Genomic DNA, 17,878 nt, shown 5'->3' with positions numbered 1-17,878 from the left:
CTTTCGAGGCCTGAGGAGTCATCCGGCCCGAGAGAGACTCAAAGCCCCCCGTCAGCCCGGTTGGCCATTGACTGGACGGGAGATCTGCGTCTAGGGTTCTGGATTCGTCACAGCTCTCCAGCATGGCGCTCTCCTATGTGAATGCTTGTACATGATCCTGCCTTAGCCTAGTCGTCGGCGTAGAGCCCCGGTCCACTTGAGGAGTGTCTTGGATTCCGGCCCATTGGTTTGAGCAGTGACGTGCTCACCGGCATAGCTGTCTGCGGTTTCTTATGCTTGGCTTTTCTCTCGTGACCCAGTTATTGGGAGCCAGATCTCTGTATACCAGACGGGTGGCCTTCTCCCCGCTTTTCTTTTCCATCACCTATCCCCATGGGATTATATACGCTCTGGATAACACTGCAGCCATTCTACGTCAGGTAATTCAGGTATCTAACTTGGGCCTTCTGAAATATCAAATAAACCTGTCAACTATGGTTGAAAGCCTGTTGGCTGCCCTGGAAGGCATAAATAGATCCATTCACAGCAATCCATATCTCTCACGGAAGGGCTATCGTGTTTGGGGCCTATGGACTCTCTCTTCAGCATATTTCTCAAGGGAACCATGTGCTTCCCCATTGACAAAACCGTTTTCTGTCCACGGTATGAGGATGTGAAGCTTGACTCATCTTCAACCCAAAGTCACCACGACCCGTCCTCAGCGTTCAACGGCCTCAAACCTGCCAGCGCTTCCAAGATGAAGGTTACCACACAAACCCTGAGTTTGACCCTACCGTTACCTACCAAATGTGCCCACACCATGACACACCAAATCACGAATCAACTCAACTTCGGCATGTATCATGCTCCAATCTACACAGACCAGCCGCCCTCAACCTCAGCTCAACCAACCGTATGGGAGCAATCCCAAGTCTAGGACCCATAGAACGCACCGAGCATCAAGCTTGACAAGTGACTCTACGTCTCGAGGGCATAGATGTCTGGTAGAGAATGCGTTCAACAAAGATAACTCTAGGGCTGTCAGGAGAATAACAGTCTATCATAATGGCAGGCGCTTTCTCAGACGAACAAACCAATCGAGACATGATCTTTAAACCCTGCTCACAACTTTTTATGAGGTCAAGATGAGATACTATTGGTGGAGCGTTTTGAACCACGCAGGCTTGGTATCGATAAACGATCTGCAACCTTCCAGCTTCATATCGGGAACACATTGAATACCTAACGGTTGGAATCGATATCTTGGGACTAAAGGATTCCAACTCATACCTGCCTCGTCTCTCTTCAGTTTCAACCGCCCAGTGCAGTCTGTCAATTGCAGAGCAGCATTATCACACGAGACAAGCAACCCATCTTTCGTCTTCAAGGCAATGCTGCAGGCATGCGTGTATAGCTATACCTCTACCATCCCACAGCGTACACTCTCTACCTGCTAGATGTATAATCTAAAGCCTTATCCTCTGGCACTGTGTTGTTCCTTTTTTTTTTTTTTTTTTTTTTTTTTTTGCCCATCCCTTGCTTTTATACTCGATTCATATATCCCTCCCTATCCTAAGCTGATAGCTGCCTTACCTCCTCCTCGGTAAACCCAAACAAATGCAGCAAATCCAAAAGACTATCCCCGTTCAACCTCGAGCTTGCCTCCATCTGCACCATAGGCTTCGCGTTCCACGCCACTCCCAAGCCCGCTGCTTCCATCATCAACAAGTCATTCGCTCCATCACCGACCGCAACAACCTGTTCAAGTGCGATGCCCTCTTTCTCTGCAATCTCGATCAACAACTCCCTCTTTCTCTCCTTTCCGACGATCCTCCCCTTGACCTCACCGGTCAGCTTCCCGGTCTGCTCATCGATGACAACCTCGTTGGCATGAGCATAGTCAATTCCCAGCTCACCAGCCAACCAGCTGGTCAAGGGCAAGAAACCACCTGACAAGACGGCGGTCTTGACGCCAAGCCTCTTGAGAGCCTTGATCAACGGTCTGACACCGTTTGTAACGTCAAGTACAGGGCGCAGCTCATTGAAGAGCGTCCCTGGGAGGCCAGCAAGCAACTTTACGCGCTCGCGGAAGGCAGAGTCGAACTCGAGCTCTCCCATCATGGCGCGATGGGTGATATCTGCCACACGGGCAGCAAGATCAGGGGGATCTTTGATGGTGGCAGCCAGGAGATCGATGACCTCCTGAGTAATGAGGGTGCTGTCCATATCGAACACCACCAAGCGGGGGTACCGGCGCCAGAGGGTATCGGCTCGGAGGGCTACGTCGACGTTCCATTCTCTCTCAAAGCGGTAGATGAGCTCGTGCTTGCGGAGGTCCTTCAGGGGAAGGTAGTCGGAAGCGGGCGCCGGGGAAAGGGTGAGCTCGACGACGGTGGGATGGTGTTCTTGGTGAGACTGGTCGATCTTCAGGCAGCGGTGAGAAGAGTGAAGGTCGGTCGAGCCGGCAGGGAGAGGAAAGGTAGACATGAGGTGAAGGAAGGAGGCGATGCACATCGGCGAGACGTTGGCGCCGTAGAGGTGATCGAGGGGCTCAGGCTCGGTGGCGGGAGGCTCGAGGGGAAAGTCGTCGAGCTTGCTGGTGGGCGCCATGGTAGGGGGGAGGTCCGAGTCGGCGGCGCGGACCGAGGGCGACTGACCGCTCCCCTTGGGAGACGGATTGCGCTGCGGTGAGGGGATAGCATTTGATACTCTGGGGTTAGTGGACTTGTAAAACAGAGTAGCGATCAGTCTGTTGGTGGAAGCGCCAGGCAAAGGCGTGCAGTTGGGATGCGACAGCTCATGGCTCTGGCCATCGACGATCCTGGGCGGGTTCTCAGCTGAGGGGATTCCCTTGAAGGGAGAGATCTCGCGCGGGGGGGACACGCTGGTGGCTTGGAGATCCTCCACAACCGTGTCGATTCCGTAGTGGTTCTCGGGCTTGCTTGGAGGACGGTACTGCTGATGCTCTCTAAGAAACGAACTGCTCCGCATCGAAGCAGTCATGGAGGGGCGACCCTGACGGGTGGGAGACTGAGGATCCTGAGACATGTTTGCGGATCGCGCACAGCAGGCTACAAATTGTGATCTGGAGGTTATGTTTTAGTGACGACGTCCACACTCGACCGAAGCGACTCGACGACAAAGAAGCAGTACCTTGGACACCCTGGACTCGAATCTTCGACACGCGCGCTGCCACAGAACACCGAGCAAAGTGAACCTCCACGACAGACAGAACGCCCAACAGACCAATGGGCAGGAATGCTTGCGCGAACAGGGCGGCCAAGTATTTTTGTTCAATGGACGGACGGCAGCACCAAAAAACAAGGAAGTGGTCAACCCCACCATTCACCACGCTGAATCCGATTTTGGCCAGTCGGCAGACCCCGCCATCAGTTTCAAGGTGAGGGGCATCTGAACTCCATCCGGCACGCCCCGCACCCGAGATCGGCCAACCACACCGAGAAAAAGCTCTCCGTCAACCCGTCTGTCAGGTGGATTCCCTTCACCGGAAGGCAGTGCATGTAGACCTCCGAAACTCCGGGGTAAAGAATGGACATGGCCAATATCTCTGCCATACGTTGCGCCGGTTTTCATCGTCTGCCTGTTTGTCTGTCTACTGCGGGGTCAGCCCGACAGCCGTTGACCGTTTAGACGTCTCCGGTGCGGTATATTTAACTTTGAAGAAGGTCCTGTTAATAACTGTGGTTGCCTGCCCCGTCAGCACACGACCCACCATTTCGATGATTTTGTCCGGCCGTGAAACGGTTGATTGGAGGCCACCTACAAACAGGCTGCCCAGCTTTGTGTCGGCAGCAGATGCTCTGACAAATCGCCGTGGGAGAGCTGAGTAAATGTTGAAGAGATTGAGAAATACGCTTCAACCGGTTCATCACCATACTCTTTTTTTTGGGAGGGGGGGGGGCGTTGGAGAGACCATGTTTTTGACAGTTTCTGGGGTTGAGATTCTTATGGAGACGTTGAATACAGTGACATCATGGTTCAAGATTCACATCGACGACTGCCGGCTGACTAAGTCGATCAAGACACACCCCTTCAACCGTTGTTGGTGCTAGATGTCGTGCAACTCACGCCCTGCCATGACGACAACACCTCGACTTGACGCCCATGAGGAGTTCGAGAAGCGCACAGTGACTTGTCGACACAAGACAATGGGTGTTTGTCCCCGGCCCCTTGCCACAAAAGGGGCGGGCGGAACGACTTGGGGACGAGTCGACCCCCACAGAAAATGGGCCAAATTGACCAATGAAAATGCCTCCAGATGTCGTGATCAGCCTCCATGAAAACACCACCACTCTAGGGAAAGCTTCGTCAGAGTGCGCTCTTTGCAAAGGGCGACCGCAGCCCTCCCGAATCCGCTGCGATGGCCCAGTTTAGACAGGCAGGAGCCAATGCCAGGCCGTCCCTGGGTTCCGTCTGTGTCCTCCAGGGCCAAAGTGATCGTGGAAGCATCCATAATTACTAATGAGCTTAGTCCATGAACAGTGAAAACGTGCCTTTTGCTCCCCCCATCCCGGATGTCGGTCGGTCGTCGGTCTACAGGGTGGTCCTTCGACTTTCGTTCCGAAACGGCGGATGGGATCTTTCTTCGAAACGCTCCAACTGGAAAGCTATTAGTAGTGAACACTCCCCTCCCACCCCCAAAGCTCGACTTTGTTCCATATTCAATATCCCTCATCGATACTACCAACCCCCCCATTCCCTCTGAGCAACCCTTCTGTTGGCCTCATTCCCCGCCTTAATCACGACATCTGGTGTCCCGTCTTTACTTCCTCTCTTCCTCGCTCTTGCACGAAACGTTGGCATCCACTCAACAACATATCCACAAACTCTCAAAACGTGTTATAACCACCCAACCCGCCATCATGTCCACCGAAGAGTCTAGGGCCCCTTCCTCTCGCTCGTCGTCTAATGGCGACGACGCTTCCGTCGACTCGGGCTTTGCCTCGACTGGCAATTCCACCGCCAACCTCCCTGCCATCTCGCTCACCCCAGCACACCTGAAGCACCTCAACCAGCAACTGGAGCACATGCACCCCATGGACATCCTCAGGTTCTCCAAGGCCTTCTTCCCCAACCTGTACCAGACAACAGCCTTCGGCCTCACCGGTCTCGTCACCATCGATATGCTGGCCAAGATCCAGAAGGAGAACCCTCATTCGCTGCCCATTGACCTCATCTTCCTGGACACCCTTTACCACTTCAAGGAGACATATGAGCTCGTTGACACTGTCAAGGAGCGCTATGGGCTCAAGATGCATGTCTTTAAGCCACTTGACGTTGAGACAGTAGAGGAGTTTGAGAGCACATACGGAGAGAAGCTGTATGAGATGTCCTCGGAGCTGTACGACTGGGTCGCCAAGGTCGAGCCTCAACAAAGAGCATACGATGAACTGAAGGTTGGCGCCGTCCTGACTGGACGTCGCCGGTCTCAGGGTGGCCAGCGTGGTGCCATTCCCGTCATCGAGCTTGACGAGGAGAGAGGCATCATCAAGATCAACCCCCTCGTCACCTGGACCTTCAAGCAAGTCAACGACTACATCAAGGAGAACAATGTGCCATACAATGCCCTCCTCGATCGGGGGTACAAGTCCGTTGGTGACTGGCATTCGACAGTCCCGGTTGCCGAAGGCGAGGATGAGCGTGCCGGTCGGTGGAAGGGCCAGGAGAAGACTGAGTGCGGCATCCACAACAAGAAGAGCCGGTATGCTCAGTGGCTCAACCAGACCGCAACGGCGACGACACAGCAGCCAAGTCAGGAGGTCGCTGCCTGAGTGGTCTGTGTTGGGTGGCTGGGTAGAAGGACGATGGAGTTAATGACGATCAGGAGTACGCGGGGAAAAGGGATTGGGCGTTGCATACAACAACATATGAATAGGAGTTACCGGCGACTTGGGAAAACGGCGTTATGGGCGCAGCATGCCCGTCAGGACATCATCGGGGGATTGACATTGTTGCTTTAGACTGCATATTGCTAGCATCTTGTGGCATGGGAGCTCAGCACTGGCGAGAGAGAGTAGAATACCAGAATTGAACATGTTCAAAACATCGCCGGGTTTGAGTGAAAGTTGCTTGTCTTGGTCAGGTGCAAAGCCGATCCTCGACTTGGTCTGTGATTGGATGAGGGGTGCTGGAGTGACCCATCAGGACGCCATGTTCGTGCGGAGTCTCGTGAAAGCCAATGAGGATCCATGGTGATTAGTCAATGTTTCAGAGACTGGCTTGTGAAGCAGAAGAATTGTTCCAAGATATTTTGATGCTCGACCTGGAGAGCTTCATTCGCTGCTTCTCATCTCTCTATCTTACTGGACTTCCTGACGCGCACAGACCGCTCTGAGCCCTGATCACAAAGATGGTCAGGTTTCCCTGCCTCTGATTGGCTCCCCCGATTATCACTAACGTCATCTCACAACTCACCCTGCCTTCAACTTTTATTCACGCCCAGACTGAGCTCTGGCAAAGATCCCGTTGAGGCTCTCCAACCTATGTATATATGTGACAAGAAACTCAGCCAAATGCTGAGAAGCCAGACGCACTTGGCCCTTGCAAAATGAAGGGGCATGATCTACACCGTCCAGCCGTTCGATACATGTTTGAGCATCATGACTTTCAGCCTGATGCCAGTGGAGATTCTCGTACCAGAAACATCATTTCCACCGCTTTCCTACTCGTTGACCATCATGGCACGGCATCAACAGTCTTCACGTTCCGAGTGCTTGCTAAGACGAACACCATATTGAGCTGATAATCCTACTCATCTCGTTCAATCTCTCTGGTTGTTGAACTCTCTTCTGTAACCTTGTGTTGTTATTAGTCAAAATGTATCTCACATATCTACTTGCCCTAGCACTGGCAGCATATGCCTCTGCCCAGTCTCTAACTGGGATTCTCGCACAGAATAATGCCACACTAAGCACACTAGCAAGTATGACTGACCTCTTTCTGACCCTGCAAGCTTCAGAATTACTGACCCCTGAGGTCTCCTCCAACTCGTCCCGGACCTATTCCAGACCCTCTCCACCGCCCAAAACATCACCCTCCTCGCCCCCTCCAACGAAGCCTTCACCAACCTCTTGTCTCGGAACCCCCGCTCAGCAGAACTCATGACCAACCCCCGCGCCCTCTCCGGCGTTCTTCAGTACCACGTCCTCTCTGGAAAATTCCTCTCAACAGACTTCACCACCAGCCCCATCTTCCCCTCCACTCTCCTCTCCACCCCCTTCGCCAACGTCACCGGAGGCCAAAAACTCCAATTGACCCTCCTCAACGAAACAGCAAGCCTCTTCTCAGGCTACAAGCAAGCCTCCTCTGTCATCACCCCCGCATGCTTCCCCCCTTGGCCCATTATATACCTCTCATACTAACCCCTTCCAGGACCTAACCTTCGCCAACAGCAACAACACCCTCCACATCATCTCCTCCGTCCTCACCGTCCCAGCGCCCCTCTCTCAAACCCTCTCCAGCATAAACCTCACCTCTCTGGTCGGCGCCCTCACCACCGCCCGCCTCTCCTCCGGCACCTCCTCCTTCCAAGACATGACCCTCTTCGCCCCATCCAACCCCGCCTTCCAGGCAATCGGTTCAGCAGCCAGCGGCCTCTCAGACACGGACCTATCCAACATACTAGGCTACCACCTCGTCTCCTCCCGCATCCTCTTCTCCCCGCGACTCCTAGCCCAAGACCAGATCGTCTTGGCGACGCTCCAAGGCTCCAACCTGACCATCAGACGGGACGGCAACCAGCTGTTTGTCGACTCGGCGAGTGTGATACTGGGGGATGTGCTTGTCGGAAACGGGGTGGTGCATGTTATAGATAAGTACGCCCACACCCCCCCTCCCCCAACTTACCTACCCACCACCTCTCTTGGGTCTCGCAAGTTGCTGACATTGGGGATGGGCAGTGTCCTAAACCCATCCAACACATCGGCCACCCCTGACCCAGCAGCAGCAACCCAAGCTCCTGCTTTTGCTGAGTTCACTCCGGTGGCAGATATACCGTTCACGTCGGGAATCGTCCCCACGACGACATTTGTGCCAGTGACGGTTCCCCTGAATGGAGCGGGAAAGGGGGCCTTTGCGGCAGTGCCGACGGGGGTGATGTTGGCGGCTGGGGCGGCGGTTTTGGCGGCGGGGATGTAATGTTTTCTCGTTGAGTCTTTTATTTTCCGGGTTTTCGCTGAATTCGACGTGGTGACCTACCATCATTCGCTTTGAAGAGTTCAAAGGGCTTACTCTTCAGTCGTCTAACTCGTCAACCTCCACGCGACTAAAGACATCATTGCAAACGTGCCAAAGAGAAGAAAGGCTTCTCTTGAATATATAACCCTGTACAGGCTGTCTGCTCGTCCCTCTTTCCACTCCAACCGAGTGAAACAAGAAAAATTGAAGACGCTTCCCTTACTTCCGCCTTCTGATCTCTCCATCTATCTATCCGCTGCAATTGTATTTCTGATCCAGTCGAATGAAAAGATTGTGGAACGCCCGAGATTCCCCAAAAACACCAAACTTCCCTGAGAAACAAGAACCGTGTTTGCGTCCTGATCCCGTCCCTGCCCGCAATTTCGCGTAAGGCATCGAGGTACTTTCGACAAGCCCAAAAGGCAGAGCCAATCAAGCCACGCGAGCCGTGCGAGCCGTGCCATCAAATCAATCCCAGACGCTTTGTCCCCATCGTCGGTTGGGGCTGTATCGAGGAAAATGGAGCTGACGTCTGCGGCGCCATGAGCGTCGGTGTGGGCGACGGAGGCGTACCCAGAAGCGTGCGGAGCAAGGCGAGAGTGAAGGCGGCAATATATCATCAAAGCGGTCGCCGTCATAATGGTCAGGGTCATCTCCATCTGGATCATCTCCGTCGGGGCCACCTCCATTTGGGCCATCTCCGTTTGGGCCACCGCTGTTTGGATCACCTCGGCCTAGATCACCTTCGTCAGGATCACCTCCGTCTGGATCGCCTCCATCGGAATCACCTCCATCGGAATCACCTCCATCGGAATCACCTCCATTTGGACCACCACCGTTTGGGTCACCTCCGTCTGAACCATCCGTATCGTGATCGGTGGTATCGTGGTCAGGCCAGTCACGACTAGCCTCATCCCCAATGGGCTCCCCCTCCTCAATGGGATCCTCCTCCTCAATTGGATCATCGCCCCCAAAGGGATCGCAATCTCCCCGGTAATTACGGGTGCCGTACCCATACAACTCAATTGTCGCCGACCATAGCCCAGGCTGAAAACCGCGACTGCAAACAAGCTCAAGCAGCTTGTCGACAGTATTCTTGACGTCATTATCGAGGCCATCCTACTGGGCTTCTGTTGCGGATGGTTTTTCCCGCTCACCAGGCGGCGGGGATCTATTGTTGAGTGACATTTCCCTTTCGAGCTCGGCTTCAAGACTGCTTAAAAGATCGGGGCTGTCTGCTTCGGGTGCCTGAGGGGGTTCGGAAGCAGTAGGAAGAGTAGGAGAGGCCGATGTCTGGAGAGAGAGCTCTGGGATATGCGTTGGGACCCCAAGTGAAACAGAAGCTTCGGCTGCGGTGACAGGCTCGGTTGTCTGCGCCGAGAACGGGGGCTGCTCTTCTGGCATCGTGAGAGCTTCAGAGATGGTTTCTGCGGGCACAGAAGCTTGTTGATCTGCCATTGGGGGCGTAGAGGCGCTGGGCTTAGGAGCGGATGATGTTTCAGAGGTAACGGCTGTTTCTGTTTGCACCGTAGCTGATATTTCCAATGAGGATGGAAGAGGGATGTTTGTTTGAGTGTTTCCAAGGTCAATGTCCATGGAGACGGTAGTAGATTGGATGTCGAGGTAGCTGGCAGCAGCAGGCGCGGTCGCTGGCTCGGTGGGCGACACGACCATGACGTTCTTGAGGGGACTGCCTTCCGCGCGGGGAGAGTTAAATTTCGGACCCAATTGGAACCGTGGCTTGGAAACTGTGACCTCCTCTTCTGGAGTGGCGCGACGAGGCAGCTGCTCGTCTTCAGGTTCCTCAATCGAGCTTGGTCGGATAACCTCCGAAGCATCTGAGCCGAGCATCTCTTGATCTTGATCCTGACCTTGAGCTTGCTCTGTAACCTGCTCGACATCACTTGGAGCGTTGCCCACTTCAGGGGTCGCTGTTGACTCTTCTTCGCCGGCTTCTTCATCGCCACCTTCCTCCTCACCGTCTTCGTCGCCTTCTTCCCCTTCGTCACCGTCCTCCTCATCGGAAGGAATGACCGAGTTGTCGGCCATCTCGGTGTCCTGGCCTGCTGCATCGCCGTTCTCCTCGGACGTGATGACAACCTGTTGCCCGCTGTTAGCCACTCGACCTGATACCCGACTGGCCGCGGATGGCAAGAACTTACCCCTGGTGGACCCTCGCCGAGTACGCCCTCAACCGTGGCTTCAGCCGAAGCCTCGCCTCCAGCAGCTGCTTGTTGCTGTGACCTAGTGGCAGGCAAAGGCAGCTGACCAATCTTCCCGCTTCCCTTCTTCCTTCCTCTGCCCGGCCCCTTGGCCTTCCTCTTAGGCGGCGGTGGTCTCCGTTTGACGGGTGTCGCCTGCTGCCCCAGCGCCTCGCCAGCCGCAGCAACCGGTGCAGGCACTACCGTCGTGCGAATGATTTCACCGTCGACTTGCTGTCCTTCACTCAATGTGATCGTCTGCTCATACGGATTGCCTGCCGCATCGATGCTCCTCACAGTCGCCCTGGTGATTGTCGGTCCCGGTATATGAGCGACACTTGCAGTACTCGCCAGTGTGATGGTGTCCTTGTGTCTTTTTGCCAAGTGGGAGACTGAGGGGACCTCTGCATTCCTCGGCATCTGCTTCCACGCTCTGACAGTGAAGCCCTCGTTCCCCACCTCAGACTCCTTCTTGTCGCCCTTGGTCCCGAAATCGATGTCCTCGTCCTCGTCCTCGGGCGGGGGCCGCTTATACACCCTACCGGACCTCATCGCCCTGAGAAGCTCCTGGGAATGTGGCGGCAAGAGTGCTGTATCCTTGGGCATGCCGAAAGGCAACTCTATCGCCCAAATATCGTCCTTTTGATCGTCGTCAGGGGGAGGGCCCATGGCCACGTTGACTTCGCCGCGTGTCCATTGTCGAACCGGGAGACCTGAAAAACAGTACACTCATCAGCCACCTGTGATGTCACTAAAGGGGTTGGGAGCCATACCTTCAAAGTCATCATGTTCAACCACGCCAGCCCGGTTTCCCCTTCTGGTCTGCGCCGCCGTCCTATACTGCTGTTTCGGTGCAACCACAAGTCCATATTAACTTTCTAGATCTTTTGCCTGGACGTCCTCAACGCCCGATTTATCTCGGCAGTTTTGGAGGTTGGTTTGAGTCTTCCAATATAAATGAAAAGAGAAATGCCTTACCATAGGCGCCATTGTAAAACAAAACCAAGGCAAAAACAGCACCAAGGAAAAACGCAGCAACAAATCAATGACCGCCACCCCTGTTGCACAGTGCTAAACGGACCGGACCCCGAAGCTCACGCCGGATCTCACGTTACCCCGCGACAACTTTTGGATTATGGATTCCGAGTTCCGCTGGCCTCGGCCGGAAGCAACGGAGACTCCGGAGCTGGCGCAGGGGACTTGTGGATTTGCGCACAACGTTACGGGGCGTGGCGTCGCGACACCGACGACAGTGGCGCAAGTTGAGACCGGCGAGGACTAGGAAGGATGATGATCGGTCGCAAGTAAGGTTGGTTGGGTCTCGATGGTGGGTTTGGGCGTTTTCCGTAACGGGCGCTAGATATGTCAATGAAGTACTGTCCTGGTAACAGCTGTTGGAGTAGAATATTTGATGGTTGGCTGGAGATGGCTCTCAAAAGAGATGGGCGCAATTTGCTATATTGAAATGGAAGAAAGAGACTTGGTTGATTGCTTTTGAGGACCTCGATCTGATTTGCAGCTGCCCTGCCAATTCGTGTGTTGTCAGCACCTCGCGTGTCGAAATGTACAAAGCAGTGCACTAGTCGGATATAGCGATATCGATATATCCGAGAAGTCATCAGTGTGAGCCAGCAACACCCAAAGATTCGGACCTCGCCAAAGCTTCCAGGACCAGACAGGTAGGCACACTCTTGTTGACTCCCTTGAGGAGAATGAAGCTGAGTTTGATTCCCTTTCCTGCCACCGCCAACACCACATGATATCATTGTCCTCAGAGGTACACTGAAAAAGACGCACCCCCATTACTTTGTGCTGGTCCCTGTACAGCAAAACGCCTGCCTTCTTGGTAAAGAGTCCTTGTTCCTAGTATTTATACAAACAGCCCTACGTCGGTCCTCCTAGACACTGCCTCTTCGTCCGCTGACACCTTTAATCCCAGCTGCGAGTCAGGTTGTGTTAGCACCTCCCGTCTTCTGCAGATTCGGAGTGCAAGGATCAAGAACCTACCCGGTATCCTTCTGCCTCAGCACTTTCCCACCCTTGTCCTTCCCTGAGAGCCCGCCCTCCACCACAAGCCTGTCGTGCTTGTAAAACTGGCTGATCATTGTTTGCCTCTGTCGTAGTCTCGTTAGCCACTGTGTCTGCCTCTCTTCTTTTTTATGTCTCCTTCAGCACCATAACCCCCAAGCCTCCCTCTTCTCCCCGGTATCAAGATCCTACTCTCTTTGCCATATATCTGCCCCCTCCAGACTTCACCGCGGAAATCCGTGACTCACCTTCAACAAGTGCAACTGGTTCAAACCCTCCTGCACCAGCTCCTGCACCCTCCTTTCCTCCTCCACATTCTTGTTCTCCCTGAACGCATCCCTCGTCCGTCGCTTGGCGTACTCGCGAAAGTTGTAGTTGGCAAACTGGGAGGATTGCCGGAGGAGTTGCTTGTACTGTTGTTCTCCCCCCACCCCCCAATCCATCATTAGCATTTATCCTCTACTTGCTCAATCCAAGTTATTTTTTCTGGGGCAGCCATACCAGCGAAAGCACCTTTTGCGCCTGCTCCGGGCGCGGGGTAGCCATTTTTTTTTCCTTTGGGGGTTTCGCTCGTTTTCAGTCGCACGCAGGTTTTTGCTTTTTAGTGAGATTCGGGGGAAAAGGTTCAGGATTGTCAACGTCGAGAACTGTAGAGATCTAGCGTGGGTGTTACGTGTTTGTGTGGTGGTGGATTAGGATTGCTAATCCAGAATTATTTCCAGCATCCAAAAATCACCTACTGAACTGCCGCCAACCGAAAACGCTCTCCCCGCTCCCGTCCTATGACGGAATGCCGCGCTTGGCGGCGAAAGTTCGGATAGACCGCTGGTTGTTGCATATTCCGTAATCGAATCATAATGGATATATGCACATCAACACCACTTGGCGCTGGGCCAACATTCAGGGGCAAGAAGAAAATGCTGTTTATTCCCCTGTCATTGAATCAAGACTCAAGATTTGTATCACTCCTTCTTCCTTACTAAAAGCCACAAGGAAACAATAATGGCCGGGTCGACTGAAGGAAACAAGTAACCCTATAAGCAAAAAGGCAGCAGATCAAAATCCACCGCTGTTACCCCCAAAGCTCCAGAGTTCAGAAACATGTTCACAAAAGACACTTGCCATCCCAATTTCCCGGTCCAAGTTTTTATCCCATAGCCTACCTTCGTATCCCCGTAGGCAAAGAATGACAAAAGTCATCCCCGAAGCAAAAACAATACCCTTGACCTAAACGACGAAGTATCTCTTTCCCAACTCCCGCTATCAAACGACTACCCATCCACCCACATCAAAGGAAAAAAGCCAGTACCAAAAATGATCCATCTCGCTCAACCAAAGCACTAGTACCCCGTGTACATGTGCGGCGTCCCAACCCAGTTCTGCATAGTTTGAGGCACCCCATCGCTCATGTAATACCCCAACTCGTTCTCATACCCGTCATTCATCGGCAACCCTTGATGCTGCGTGTAATATGGCTGCGGTGCCGCCTGAGGATCATACGGGGCGCCCGGTGGTGGGCCCTGTCCCTCAGCGCTGTGAGGATGTTGACCGGGCCCGGGAGGTCCTGGAGCCGACCGATGAGTATCGAACGCCTCCAACAAAAGCCCAAGCCCATCAGTGGACTGCCTACCGCCTCCTGTCGGTGAATGCTGAGCATGCTGTTGCTGAGGCGACTGGACCTGATGTTGCTGCTGAGGTGCGTGCGGAGGCGGCGGCGCAGTAGGCAGTGGCAATCTCAAGTTGGGATCAATATACAACTGATGAGAATTGGCCGAGGGAGGCGGGCCCTGGGGTGGCGGCAAGATGGCAGAGCTTGGACCGCTGCCTTGTGTGGATGTTGGGGACACCACACCGTTGTGATTCTTGGCGCCTTCGGTCGAAGGAGTTGACGCTGGCAGGAGACGCGGCTGGATCGGCGTGAACACATCCTTGAGCGCCGGCTGCAGGACGTGAGGGATTGGATCTCTCTGGATTGAAGACACTAAGTCTCCCGAAGATGAAGAAGGGGGTGGAGGAGAGGAAATGGGGGGGGCTTGTGTGCTGTTCGAACTCGGAGCACTCACGCTATCAGCCATGCTGCCCTGCGTTTCTGCTGCCATTCCTGTTTTCGTTCTTGAAAACTTTTCCAGGTGGTCGAACCACCGAGACGCGAGCGGCCAGATGTTCTTGCTCTCGTTCAGGATACCGAGGATGCGCTGGACAATTTGCGGAGCATCACGCACGAGAATAGAGTCGGCACACACTGTGAAAATGTTAGCATATTTCCTTGCCATCGCTAGCCAGCAAGGTAGAACCTACACTTGGGATATTTGCACAGATAGCATGCCAGGAAGCCACATGTATATACACAGAAAGCCTGCCATCTGTCAGTACAGCTCTCAGTGCCAAAAGCCGAATGATTCTTACAGCCATCTGGGCTCCGGGACCCTCGTCTGGAGCTCTGTCTCCATACTGGATCTGGATTTGCTCATACAACTCCTTGACATTTCTGAACAGCTCTTGCGCCATATCATTCCAAAAGCGCGCCAAGGTCGCGTCTGAAGTGCCATGGTTGATCATGTTGTGTATGTACGCCTTACGGAGCACAATGTTGCAGAGCCGTGGCGTCATGGTCACTCCGAGATATGCCTGCATAGAACTCAAGTTAGCAAAGGGCCACGCAGCAAATAGCGTTCGATAAGCACACCAGATCATGACCTTCCTGCTTGTAGCCCTTCAGCAACAGGCTGCTCCACCTATGGTCATTCGGCAGCAATGCCTCCCACTCGGCCAGTTTCTTTTCCAGGACAGCATACTGACTGGTTGGCTCCCACGGTCTCGCGCTCTTATCGTGACTGATGGCCCGTCTAGAGATCCTGCCCCAGTAGTAATGCGCCTGGATCAACGTCGCAAACAGTGACCTCCCTGGGTCAGCAATCAGCTCGGGCTTCTCCAATGCAGGTTGGGTGTCCTCGAGAGCTGCTCTCGATTGGGGTTCCCGAGCCGCCGCAAAGTCTTGCTCGTCACAGGGAAGCAATGCCGTGATGTCGCTGGCTGCCAGCAACACAGGCGACTGTGCGCTTGAGTGCAAATTGTCCTGGCTGTGAAGCATCCACTAGATGCACGGTTAGCAACTCCCTTCTCCAGGTTTCAACAATTCAAGAACGTACCAAAGTTCTCCTTGCTGATTCGGCCTGGATTACCAGCTCCTTTGTTGGGTTTACCAAGACGTACGTCTCCTCCCTGTGCAGCTTGAGCAGCGTTGCCATCCTCATAGCGACGGCCATGTTGATCGAGCTCTTGTGAGTCAGACCACTCCCTTGCTGCGCGATACTCAACAGATAGAACGCCTGGCACCTCTCCAGACTTGGCTCCCTGTATAGCTCCATCATTGCCACAGCCGAAGCATGCTCCATGAAGATCTCGGCCGCGTTCACAGCACCGCCGTACCGTTCGACCAACGCCGGCGTCAACCTAGCGCTGACACTTAGTATTCCCAGAAGCAGAAACAAGCTGACGGACCGGGGGTTAACCGTCAATTTCTCGATAAACCTCTGCTTGGGGATGAATCCCAACTGGAAGTAATGTCTCGTAAAGTTGTTCACTGCGTCTAGGATATCCTCCAACGGTGGCAGGACCTCCCAGTCGTCCGGGCTTCGGGCAATGAGCTTTCCTCCAGGGCTCATCACCGCTCCGTTGGCTAGAATCTGCTGCTGCTGCTGCTGCTGCTGCTGGTCCAGGACATCCCTTCGAAACTTGAGAACCTCTCGTTTACTATTCTTATCAGCCCGGACCCGAGGGTGCCGGTATTCGCGGTCCTCATCTGGTTGGCCGCGGACCGGAAAGACACTTTACACGCACATCAGCAATCACTGACAAACAAAGGAAATCCCTCAGGTCATTGGGATGAGGCTGATCTCACCAGTCTTCTGGTCCAAGTCCTGCATCGGTGCATGATTGGCAAGGTGGCTTTCCCTTGTCCGTTTGGTGGCATTTGCTTCTCATACGACGACATCTAAAGTAGAGGCGAACAAGACATATGTTAGGTCAAGGAGCTTTACAACCTGGCACACATTGGCAATATCTAAAGATGAAATGGAGGGAAACAGGGAACTGAGCTTCTGGGCATATATGCACCAAACAGATTCCAACTGGTTTGATCGGCAACCGATAGACAGAATAGGATCAAAGTACGCACCTTCGGCAGGCAATAGGAGCTCTCCTCTTGACAGGTGGAGCCGCTGGAGGGGCCTGGGATGGCTGCTGTTGTTGTGGTTGTGCCAGAGCTACCGGCGACTGGGGGTGCTGCTGCAATTGATGATGGTGATGCTGCGGGTGTTGTTGCTGGATCTGTTGTTGCTGGATCTGTTGTTGCTGTTGCTGTTGCTGTTGTTGCTGCAGCTGTAACTGGGCGGCAGCCGCAATAGCAGAAGCCGGCAGCGGAGGAGGCGGCATGTCCATCGTGACGTTGGTACCGGCAGCATCAGGAGCAACCACGCCCTTCATTTCAACATCCATCTTTTATCTTTCTGTTGCGACAGCGACCTCCTGGTGTTGCGCCCCTGCCTTCCGGTCTCGCTCGCACTCTCTTACACCGGTGTGTCGTCCTCAGCACTACCGGCGATGCAAATCACAGCCGCACGTCGCGCGCCGCGATGCACGATTCGCGAGGTGTTGATCTGCACCAGGACTTCTTTCCCGCCGTATTCCGCCACTGTTAAGGAGATTCAAAACGAACAAGAAGCCTAGAACGAAGACCGGATGGTGGAATGCTTGCCGGAGGGACGCCGGAAAGGAGCAGCTGTTGCTGCCAGTGGGGTGGGAATGTTGCCGGCAGGGCAAAGTCGAGGTCCAATCTGAGCTCTGTGAGTTGCCAGGTCGAGGGGGGGTGGGGGTGTTTGCAAAACGTGACGGCAGCGCTCTAGGCAGCTAACCTTCCAGGGCAAAAGTGGAGGAAAACGTGTTGCCGGGCGCTCTTTTCGGGGCAAACTGCGGGGGTGCTTCAGGCTTGAATTCGACCAAAAAAAGGAAAAAAAAAGGAAAAAAAAAAAGGAAAAAAAAAAGGACATTCCACTGGTCGCTTGGGCCGTGCTGGCGCTGGCTTTAAACTATCCTCTCAGCGGGACATTGGAGTATCATGCCATGAAACGTGCTGCTTGGTGATAGAGGATTGGTTCACCGGTGAGAGGAAAAGAGAGAGAGAAGAAGACGAGGAAAAAGCAACTATAGTTCTTTTGCTTCATCCCACCCCCCTCTCCCCTCGCCGGGTTTCCGTCCGTCACATCTTCCCCCTCCCCCCCAGAAGGCTGATAGAAACCCAGCCACACGTGGTTATGGTATTATCTCTTGAGAGTGAGGCACATTATCCTTGAACTCCATGTACGAACGGATCAAATCCCGTCGTAAAGATAGCGACGAGACGTATTCGTTGGTTCTCGCGGCGCACTGCCTATCACCAACAAGGCCGGCCTGCCGCCCGAGTGTCCATCCACGCA

At 54.0% G+C, this 17,878-nt stretch overlaps 6 protein-coding genes across 6 annotated transcripts; 2 read left to right on the top strand and 4 right to left on the bottom strand.

The window, feature by feature from the left end:
• Positions 1-1,397: 1,397 nt before the first annotated feature.
• Positions 1,398-3,536, bottom strand: SER2 (Phosphoserine phosphatase; the record flags this gene model as incomplete). Its single annotated transcript, XM_062875254.1, has 2 exons — positions 1,398-3,064; positions 3,418-3,536. 2 exons carry the CDS (start codon positions 3,534-3,536, stop codon positions 1,552-1,554), a joined length of 1,632 nt encoding a protein of 543 aa, XP_062738499.1. The 3' UTR covers positions 1,398-1,551.
• A 1,326-nt stretch (positions 3,537-4,862) lies between these two features.
• Positions 4,863-5,771, top strand: MET16 (3'-phosphoadenylsulfate reductase; the record flags this gene model as incomplete). Its single annotated transcript, XM_062875253.1, has 1 exon — positions 4,863-5,771. One exon carries the CDS (start codon positions 4,863-4,865, stop codon positions 5,769-5,771), a length of 909 nt encoding a protein of 302 aa, XP_062738498.1.
• A 446-nt stretch (positions 5,772-6,217) lies between these two features.
• On the top strand, positions 6,218-8,883 carry QC761_119690 (uncharacterized protein). Its single transcript, XM_062875252.1, has 5 exons — positions 6,218-6,616; positions 6,895-6,922; positions 6,976-7,307; positions 7,372-7,814; positions 7,899-8,883. Exons 1-5 carry the CDS (start codon positions 6,548-6,550, stop codon positions 8,134-8,136), a joined length of 1,110 nt encoding a protein of 369 aa, XP_062738497.1. The 5' UTR covers positions 6,218-6,547; the 3' UTR covers positions 8,137-8,883.
• On the bottom strand, positions 8,331-11,366 carry QC761_119680 (uncharacterized protein; the record flags this gene model as incomplete). The annotated part of the gene is made up of 4 exons (XM_062875251.1): positions 8,331-10,275; positions 10,338-11,089; positions 11,150-11,216; positions 11,355-11,366. 4 exons carry the CDS (start codon positions 11,364-11,366, stop codon positions 9,295-9,297), a joined length of 1,812 nt encoding a protein of 603 aa, XP_062738496.1. The 3' UTR covers positions 8,331-9,294.
• A 939-nt stretch (positions 11,367-12,305) lies between these two features.
• On the bottom strand, positions 12,306-12,950 carry QC761_119670 (uncharacterized protein; the record flags this gene model as incomplete). Its single annotated transcript, XM_062875250.1, has 4 exons — positions 12,306-12,315; positions 12,384-12,490; positions 12,653-12,817; positions 12,906-12,950. 4 exons carry the CDS (start codon positions 12,948-12,950, stop codon positions 12,306-12,308), a joined length of 327 nt encoding a protein of 108 aa, XP_062738495.1.
• A 794-nt stretch (positions 12,951-13,744) lies between these two features.
• On the bottom strand, positions 13,745-17,396 carry QC761_119660 (uncharacterized protein; the record flags this gene model as incomplete). The annotated part of the gene is made up of 7 exons (XM_062875249.1): positions 16,582-17,396; positions 16,306-16,398; positions 15,554-16,232; positions 15,091-15,498; positions 14,811-15,032; positions 14,703-14,760; positions 13,745-14,646 (listed from the first exon to the last, which is right to left on the bottom strand). The coding sequence occupies exons 1-7, from the start codon at positions 16,899-16,901 to the stop codon at positions 13,745-13,747; spliced, it is 2,682 nt and encodes an 893-aa protein (XP_062738494.1). The 5' UTR covers positions 16,902-17,396.
• Positions 17,397-17,878: the final 482 nt, after the last annotated feature.

The sequence above is a fragment of the Podospora bellae-mahoneyi genome (assembly GCF_035222275.1).
Source record: "Podospora bellae-mahoneyi strain CBS 112042 chromosome 1 map unlocalized CBS112042p_1, whole genome shotgun sequence".
NCBI classification, from domain to species: Eukaryota; Fungi; Ascomycota; class Sordariomycetes; order Sordariales; family Podosporaceae; genus Podospora; species Podospora bellae-mahoneyi.
Note: the sequence above shows the minus strand (reverse complement) of the source record. Positions and strands in the feature narration are given on the sequence as shown.

Excerpts from the sequence above, each read along its gene's own strand:
- QC761_119690 (XM_062875252.1), top strand. The coding sequence starts at position 6,548 with ATGAAGGGGCATGATCTACACCGTCCAGCCGTTCGATACATGTTTGAG. Across the intron at positions 6,923-6,975 it reads CACACTAAGCACACTAGCAA|GTCTCCTCCAACTCGTCCCG; the intron begins GTATGACTGACC and ends CTGACCCCTGAG. Across the intron at positions 7,308-7,371 it reads GCTACAAGCAAGCCTCCTCT|GACCTAACCTTCGCCAACAG; the intron begins GTCATCACCCCC and ends AACCCCTTCCAG.